This window comes from Hyla sarda, chromosome 5 (genome assembly GCF_029499605.1).
Source record: "Hyla sarda isolate aHylSar1 chromosome 5, aHylSar1.hap1, whole genome shotgun sequence".
NCBI lineage: Eukaryota > Metazoa > Chordata > Amphibia > Anura > Hylidae > Hyla > Hyla sarda.
The window spans coordinates 60,153,568-60,163,567 of record NC_079193.1 but is presented as its reverse complement, the minus strand read 5'-3'; the positions used below and the strand labels follow the sequence as shown (position 1 = coordinate 60,163,567).

The 10,000-nt window shown below is 40.8% G+C and overlaps 1 protein-coding gene across 1 annotated transcript in view; it reads right to left on the bottom strand.

Annotated features, from left to right (window-relative positions):
• Positions 1-9,972, bottom strand: part of SHH (sonic hedgehog signaling molecule) — an 81,498-nt gene extending 71,526 nt beyond the window's left edge. Inside the window, exon 1 of the mRNA XM_056522961.1 lies at positions 9,458-9,972. Within this exon, the coding sequence (XP_056378936.1) occupies positions 9,458-9,763 (306 nt within the window). The 5' untranslated portion in view covers positions 9,764-9,972. The remainder of the gene's footprint in view (positions 1-9,457) is intronic.
• Positions 9,973-10,000: the final 28 nt, after the last annotated feature.

The following is a 10,000-nucleotide window of genomic DNA, read 5'->3' as shown; positions in this document are numbered from 1 at the left end:
TAGTGCATGCTGGATCACAATGAACTCTATCTAGATCAGTGTTTCCCAACCAGGGGGCCTCCTGCTGTTGCAAAACTACATCTCCGAGTATGCTGCGAGTTGTAGTTTTGCAACAGCAGGAGGCCCTCTGGTTGGGAAACACTGATCTAGCTATTTAGTCGGGACATGTATTTAACTTAAGTAGCCATGTTCTTTCAGGTCATCCACTGCTTCCCTATGAATGTCAAACTTCCTTATTGCCTCTTTAAGCATTGCATAACACATTGCAGGAGTCATTGCCCACAACACATGTGGATACACGGTTCCCTTGAGGTTTGATCCCAAATAAACACAAATTGATTTATCATGTTTCCATTCCATCTGACATCAACCACAAAAGAACCACAAGAGATGAAGTCTTCAGGCAGGATCTCCTCTCATCCAGCCCATCAGGGACAATGCACAGGTTGACCAGAAAGGGGGCTTGAGCCCCTGCCCCTTTTGATGTTACTCTTAAGGCTAAGTTCCCACTTGGAGTTTTTTTCTGGCAGTTTTTGGAATCCTGCCACTGCAGTTTTTGAGCCTACGTCAGAAGTGGATCCATAAGGGAGGAGAAGTGTAAGTCCTTCCTTTATATGTCCTATTCCTTTTGAATACATTTCTGGCTTTGGCTCAAAAACTGCAGTGGCAGATATCCAAAAACTGCCAGGAAAAAACCCAAGTGGAAACTTAGCCTTATGGATCCACTTCTGACTTTGGCTCAAAAACTGCAGTGGCAGTTCTCCAAAAAAACTCCCAGAAAAAAACAAAAACAAGTGGAAACCTAGCCTTAGGGAGCATTCACATGGAGTAATTCAAGAGGAATTTACTCGAGTAATTCCTCTTGAATTCTCCGCTCCAAATGAATGCCCATCTCCTCTGCCCATTGACTTTAATGTTATTTCCGCTGTCCTGTTCACACTGCGAAAATTCTGCTAGCGGAATTCCGACGATGAATTCCGTTCCGCTTATGTTCATTCTTCAAGCGGAATCCGCTAGCAGAAATCAATAGAAGTCAATGGTAAAAAAAAAAAAAAATCCGCCCGACATCATTTTCGTGCAAAATTTGCACGGAATTTGCGCAGAATTCATGCAGAAATGGCTGAAAAACCTTTCACTTCTTTCTCCCCCATTTCCATGTGCAATTCCGTACAAATTCTGCGCGAACTTTGCGCAAAATTAAAATTCTTTTTTCGGCACGTAAATTTTTCAGCGTGAATTCCTATTCCTTTGCTCAGTTTGAACGCACCCTGAAAAGTGCCCTGGGCAGTGCTGGCATCATTATGTGGACATTTATATTAATAATTATGGGAAGTGCCCCTTTTTCTTCATTTCAGCCCCTGCCCCCTGTCTGTCCACCTCCCTGCCCCATCCTAGCTTGTCTTCTCCATCATGGTTTACCTGGCCTTACTCTCTCCCTGACATCCATTCTGGCAAACAAACAAAAAACACTAAAACAACCCAAAAGGGCCTGGGAATGTTAAAGGAACCGAGGAAAAGTGTTTCGGGATCTAAAGACGTCACTCAGTCACCATGCCACCTTACACTAATGCAATGATGGACTTTAACCCTATGAAACCTGTCCCAGAAGACAAATGCTTGTCAGGCCTTTAAATGGGACCCCAGGATTTATACACCGGAAAGTCTGTTGGATCCTTTTCCCATTAATTCCTTGTTGAAAAGTCCCTCAATGCCCTGACACACCATTATCTGCTGGACAAGACCTCTCCTTGCAGATCACTCACTAGGCTTCTTAGTGCAGGAGGTATTTCTAGCTTGTAAAGTGCCTCAGACACACTCACTTCCAAACATCTATAGAGATCACTACTTTAGAAAAAAACAAAAACTTCTTGGCCAGCGAAGAAAACATGCTGGGAATTGTAAACCAGATAGGGCAGGGGCTGAGGAGATAACAATGTTAAAATAACAGGTGACTTGTACTTTAAGACAGGGAGTGAACAAACATTATTTATCTTGAATGTCACTATTCTCCCTCAGTTGTATGACATCAATACATTTGTTTTCCCTATTACCCTCCATCTCTTTTCTACAGGTCACACAAGTCTTTTTTTTTTTTTTAAGGATTTATGCCAAAAAGACTAAAGGCAATATAAATGACAGGGGCAGGACTGCAAACAGAAACCTGCATGATTCATGATAGTGGATAGGATAGCCAGTGATAACCCTGGTCATATCCTTTATATTTGTAAATATTTAGAAACACCCATTCAGGTAAAAAGGGGGAGGTATAGTGATGTATCTCCTTGTAATATTCTAGCCCAGTATTAATAAATATGTCCAGCTGCTTCTGCCAAAGAACTGACAGTGAATGCTGGGACATGTAGTCCACCCAGTGCAACAGACACTCCAGATGGATACATTTCTATAAAATCCCTTTTAATACACACCTATAACTGGAAGACCATAACCTGAGATGCATCTATTCACATGAACAAGAATACTTTTATGGTCCTAATATATATATATATATATATATATATATATATATATATATATATATATATATATATATATGTCACAGGATGTATTCCTGTGCATGATCCAAACTTTAACTCATCCCCTATCATTTGGAGGTAATAAATCGTATTTATAACTTAACACTGTCCTAAAATTCAGAGTTAGGCTAAGTTTCCACAACTTTTTCTGGCAGTTTTTGGAATTCTGCCACTGCAGTTTTTGAGCCAAAGTCAGAAGTGGATCCATAAGGGAGGAGAAGTGTAAGTCCTTCCTTTATATGTCCTATTCCTTTTGAATTCACTTCTGGTTTTGGCTCAAAAACTGCAGTGGAAACTTGGCCTTACACAGATTTGAGATGTATTTTTTTTAAATTAAATTATTATTTTTTTTTTTTACTTTTGCATCACATCTAGCCTAGACTTACCTAGTGGGGATGTGTGTTTGGGTATTCCTATATTCTACTGCTATTCCTATTGTAATGCTGCATCTATTTTTTGTAGATACAAAGTTGGCACTGTGATGTATACACCATATACTGTTGTAATAGTGGGTGTTGTAGTTATGCAACAACTGAGAGCCACAAGTTGTATTGTGATAGGGTGTGTGGGTCACTTTGTATCCATCATAACTACAATACAACTTGCGGCTCTCCAGCTGTTGCAAAACTACAACACCCAGCATGCCCTGACAGCCTTCGGTATGGTATTCCTATATTCTACTGCTATTCCTATTGTAATGCTGCATCTATTTTTTGTAGATACAAAGTTGGCACTGTGATGTATACACCATATACTGTTGTAATAGTGGGTGTTGTAGTTATGCAACAACTGAGAGCCACAAGTTGTATTGTGATAGGGTGTGTAGGTCACTTTGTATCATTAATAACTACAATACAACTTGTGGGTCTCCAGCTGTTGCAAAACTACAACACCCAGCATGCCCTGACAGCCGTAGGCTGTCAGGGCATGCTGGGTGTTGTAGTTTTGCAACAGCTGGAGACCCACAACTTGGAGAACACTGATGTAGTGGAAACTTGGCCTTACACAGGTTTGAGATGTATTTTTTTTATTTTTATTTTTTTACTTTTGCATCACATCTAGCCTAGACTTACCCAGTGGGGATGTGTGTTTGGGTATTCCTATATTCTACTGCTATTCCTATTGTAATGCTGCATCTATTTTTGGGGGACACAGTCAAATAGGGCACTGTGATGTACACACCATATACTAGTGGGTGTTGTAGTTATGCAACAACTGAGAGCCACAAGTTGTATTGTGATAGGGTGTGTAACTCTCTTTGTATCCATCATAACTACAATACAACTTGTGGCTCTCCAGCTGTTGCAAAACTACAACACCCAGCATGCCCTGACAGCCTTCGGTATGGTATTCCTGTATTCTACTGCTATTCCTATTGTAATGCTGCATACATTTTTTGTGAATACAATCAAAGTTGGCACTGTGATGTACACACCATATACTGTTGCAATAGTGGGTGTTGTAGTTATGCAACAACTGAGAGCCACAAGTCGTATTGGGATAATCCATAATAACTACAATACAACTTGTGGGTCTCCAGCTGTTGCAAAACTACAACACCCAGCATGCCCTGACAGCCTTCGGTATGGTATTCCTGTATTCTACTGCTATTCCTATTGTAATGCTGCATACATTTTTTGTGAATACAATCAAAGTTGGCACTGTGATGTACACACCATATACTGTTGCAATAGTGGGTGTTGTAGTTATGCAACAACTGAGAGCCACAAGTCGTATTGGGATAATCCATAATAACTACAATACAACTTGTGGGTCTCCAGCTGTTGCAAAACTACAACACCCAGCATGCCCTGACAGCCTTCGGTATGGTATTCCTGTATTCTACTGCTATTCCTATTGTAATGCTGCATACATTTTTTGTGAATACAATCAAAGTTGGCACTGTGATGTACACACCATATACTGTTGCAATAGTGGGTGTTGTAGTTATGCAACAACTGAGAGCCACAAGTCGTATTGGGATAATCCATAATAACTACAATACAACTTGTGGGTCTCCAGCTGTTGCAAAACTACAACACCCAGCATGCCCTGACAGCCTTCGGTATGGTATTCCTGTATTCTACTGCTATTCCTATTGTAATGCTGCATACATTTTTTGTGAATACAATCAAAGTTGGCACTGTGATGTACACACCATATACTGTTGCAATAGTGGGTGTTGTAGTTATGCAACAACTGAGAGCCACAAGTCGTATTGGGATAATCCATAATAACTACAATACAACTTGTGGGTCTCCAGCTGTTGCAAAACTACAACACCCAGCATGCCCTGACAGCCTTCGGCTGTCAGGGCATGCTGGATGTTGTAGTTTTGCAACAGCTGGAGACCCACAACTTGGAGAACACTGATGTAGATGATGTGTATTGTGGTCTTTTCTGCACACTAAGTGCATGTCTGGGCTATCCACATGGCAAATCCTTCCAGACTGTATTTACAGAAGCATGTCCTCCTTCATTCCACATTGGCAGGGCCATGATTTCTGATGCCCCACAGACAGACCCTGGGTAAATGGGTTAGAGCAGAGCCCTGGTCCTTTTTTGTGTGTGTGCCAGCTCCAGTTGTATTGTCACAGTCATGACCGTGGAGATTACACTATTCATGGGTCGTGTGCCACAAATCAGCCCCAATTCTGTTCAGCCAAAGTGAAGCTCAGCAGGGCAGCCAGACCTAAGGCTTTGTGTTGTACAACACGATCTTCCTGCCAGCTCCTTAATCTCTTCACAAATGGGAAACACTTAGCAGTTACCTGTTAGGGTAAACAACCTGGTGGGCTTCCAGAATACCAGGGGCTGATCCCCTCACATTCCAGGTCGGCTCTGTGCACCTAGGTGTCTGCTTAGCACCTGGTTGTCACTTTATTCATAGAAATGTATTGTTGGCAGAAGCTTCCTGCAGAGGACATTATAGAGCACACACAGCAGTACTGTAGTCAGCTGCAGCTTCCTCCCATCATCCCCTGCCCGGCCTCTGTCTCTCTCAGACCTGTCTCTCCCACTTCAGTTAATATTAACTAGTAACTAAAGCATTAAACAAACATTCTGAAAGTGTAAGAGAGCCATTGAGTGAAGCAGAAGAAAAGAAATCTTCACATACTAGATAGACTGGTGAGGCGGGTCTGGGCACCTGTCAAGAAATTCCCTGAACAAGACATTATTGGCCTCTTTACATGGGTGCAATAAGTGGGCACTGCTGTGGTGCCACTGGGGGAATAGAGACTGTTGGCATCATCCCTATCTAGAGCAGTGCTGGGAGGGATGGAGACTTCTTCAGAAGGTCAGGAGTTCACATACTGACAGCTCAGGCGGTGAGAGGGGCACAGGGGCACCTGAGTGGAGAAGTGGGCACCCACCCTGCAGAAAGGGCACTAGTGGGTGCAGCCATGTCTGGGGGCAGAAGCTGAGACACGTGCTGGAGCTATCCCGCCTCACTCGGGGGCTTTGCATGTTCTATTTAGATTGTTTTAGGTAAATATGTATTAACAGAAAAGAAAAAAAGTCCACGTAGAGCAGTACAAGCAGGTAGGTCAGTCCCGGGCACAGGCTATGGTATCCAGCACCTGCAACACTCCAGGATGGGGAGGAGAAAACAAGTCACTTTATTCCATCCAACACCCCAGAGAGGCTGCAACCGGGAGCCGAAACGTTGTATCACTAAAGTGTTTGACCAAATAAAGTTACTTTTCCTTCTCTATTATGAGAAAATATCTATCTATCTCTCTATCCTCTATCTATCCATCTTATAAACATCTATCTATTTATTTATCTATCTATCTGTCTCTCTGTCTGTCTATCTATCTATCCATTATCTATCTGTTGTCTATCAATCTATTAACTATATATTATCTATCTATCGATCTGTTGTCTATCTATCTCATATATATCTATCTGTCTGTCTGTCTATCCATTATCTATCTATCTATCTATCTATCTATCTACAACTACAAGATAGGCAGCACAACCTCAGCAGGTCGCAGGTCGTAGATAGGGGTGCAAGCGATGACTGTGGTCCCAGTCGCAGACCGTGTCCATCGATGCTTGATAAAGATCATGTGATACCACCGAAATGTCTAACTACATGGGCCAATAAAGCGCAGTTTTTTTTGCACCTTATGCTGTTTGGGTGTGCTGCGACTCTTTTGAAGTAACTATCTATCTATCTATCCAGATCTATCTATCTATCTATCTATCTATCTATCTATCTATCTCTCTCATATTTACCTATCTATCTCATATCTATCTCATATCTATCTCATATCTATCTATCTCATATCTATCTATCTCATATCTATTTATCTATCTATCTATCTATCTATCTAATATCTATCTATCTAATATCTATCTATCAATCTATCTATCTCATATCTATTTATCTATCTCATATCTATCTATCTATCTATCTATCTATCTATCTATCTCATATCTATCTATCTCATATCTATCTATCTATCTATCTATCTATCATCTATCTATCTATCTATCTATCTCATATCTATCTATCTCATATCTATCTATCTATCTATCTATCTATCTATCTATCTCATATCTATCTCTCTCTCTCTCTATCCATCCATTATCTATTTATCTCTCTCTCCATCCATCCATCCATCCATCCATCTTCCCTCCCTCTTCCCCTGCAGTCTCCTCTCCCCTGGCTCCACACATTGGCCCTTTCCGTGCAGTCCTCAGTCACACAGTAACACAAGCCGATGCGATCGATACAATGCTGAGTAAGTGGAGCTGGAGATGTGATCGGGCTCAGTGCTCAGACTCCTAACACTCCCTGCAGTGGATAATAGAATATCTATATATCTGCAGAACATTGTCTTCTGTATCTACACCTATATATAAGATACTGTATATTTATCAACAGATGCGGATACATATCTAAGAAAAAAGCTGCTGCTGCTTATCCCTGTGGCACTGGCAGGACAGGGGTTAAGAAGGGTGACCCCCAAGCCCGGCTGTCTGGTCTGTGCTCATTCAATTCATCTGCCAGTCAGTTCCTAAGGGACAGGGAAATTTAAGGTGGCAGCTCAGAGATTCCATGGGGAGCAGTCACATAGATGAGAAATCCTCAGAAGATAATGCATCTATCTAATCTATCTATTTCTACATTCCTAGATATATCTTTTTGTATATATCTAGAGCTATCAATCTATCTATCTATCTATATCTATCTATCTATCTATCTATCTATATCTATCTATCTATTTCATATCATATCTATATATCTATCTCATATCTATCTCTATATCTATCTCATATCTATCTATCTATATCATATCTATCTATATCATATCATATCTATCTATCTATCTATCTATCTCATATCATATCTATCTATATCATATCTATCTCTATATCTATCTCGTATCTATCTATCTATCTATCTATCTATCTATCTATATCATATATATCTATCTCCTATCTATCTCATATCTGTCTCTATATCTACCTCATATCTATCTATCTATCTATCTATCTATCTATCTATCTATCTATATCATATCTATCTATCTGTCTATCTCCTATCTATCTCATATCTATCTATCTATCTATCTATCTATCTATCTATCTCATATCTATCTATCTATCAATCATCTATATATCTATCTATATCTCATATCTATCTATCTCCTATCTATCTATCTATCTATCTATCTATATCTCATATCTATCTATCTATAATCTATCTATCTATCAATTATCTATCTATCTATTCATCTATCTATCTATCTATCTATCTATCTATCTATCTATCTATCTATCTATCTATCTATCTATCATCTATCTATCTGTAATCTATCTATCTATCTACAATCTATCTATCTATTTATCTAGCTATCTATAATCTATCTATCTATCTATCTATCTACAATCTATCTATCTATCAGCTATCTACGTACAAATATTTATCTAGACTTATCTGTCATTGATCTCTTTATCTAGATCACTTTATCTCAATATATCTAGATGTATCTGTCATCGACCTCTACATGGAAATATATTTCTTTATCCATCCATCCATCCCATAAACATTAGGCAACCCCCTCTGACCTCTGTATACCCCTCCTGCTACCCAAGAAAATCCCGGCGCTTATGGGGGTTAAATCTCCAACTACTCCTTTCTGAAAACCTATCCATGTCCAACACCTGATGGGGGAGGGGATGATGTCATGTAGGGAAGGTAGGGGAGGATGGCACCGGGCATCCTTAAATACATATCGATATGTTCACGCTCCGATGGCCAATGCTGAATATAATGCTGGAGTCAGATTTAAAGGAGCAGGCGGTCGATTAAGATTGTGCCGGCTATTGTGAGGGGATAACTGGCCACTAAAGACTAAAGTAGCCTCATCCAGGGGGTCAGTGTCTGTCATTGTATGTGTCAGGAAGGGCTCAGCACAATACAGTATTGCTGGATATACAATGTATCAGATTCTGGTTCTAGGTGTCCAGGTCATTGACATCAAATGAAACAGTTACATCTAGAACAAAGTCCATTCTCATGTACTGGGCTGGGTGATAGTATTGATATGGATACAATGTATCAATTCATATGGTGGATCCCTGCAATGTATGGGGCTGGGGAACATGTTGCATTCACAAGTTACATCTGGCTACACCAGTGTTTCCCAACCAGGGGGCCTCCAGCTGTGGCCAAACTACAACTCCCAGCATGCCCGGACAGCCGAAGGCTGTCCGGGCATGCTGGGAGTTGTAGTTTGGCCACAGCTGGAGGCACCCTGGTTGGGGATAGGAAGTAGTATATATATATATATATATATATATATATATATATAGATAGATAGAAAGATAGATAGATATATAGATATAGATAGATAGATAGATAGATAGATATATAGATATAGATATAGATAGATAGATAAGGTTTGTACCTGGGTCATGAGCCTGTCTGCTGCTGTCTTCTCCTCGTCTTTGAATAAGATGTCAGAGTTATAATTTGGGGTGAGCTCCTTAAACCTCTCCGAGTTCCTAGTGATCTTTCCTTCATATCTTCCACTGGCCCCCAGGGTCTTCTCTGCCACATTAGGGATAAACTGCTTATAGGCTAGTGGGGTCAGCTTTTTGGGGTGTCTCCTCTTGCCAATCCCCCTGCCTGGTCCACAGGCTGAGGCAGGAGGCAGCAGCAGGGCGCTGAGGAAGACCCCAACCAGAAGAGCTCTGAGCAGCATCTCGTCCATGTGAATCCAGCGACTCCCAGCAGTAATGATGATGATAGTGGTAGTAGTAGTAGTAGTAGTAGTAGTAGTAGTGGTAGTGGGGAAAGATCAGGGACTACGTCCTCCTGTGATAGGATCCAGAGGGTCCCTCCTGGACAGGTGCTCAGAGATGAGTGAGCTGCACATGGGAGATCACACTGAGGCCAAGGGCTGCACACAAGGGGCCAAAAGTTTCCCCCAAAAAAAAAAAAAAAAAAA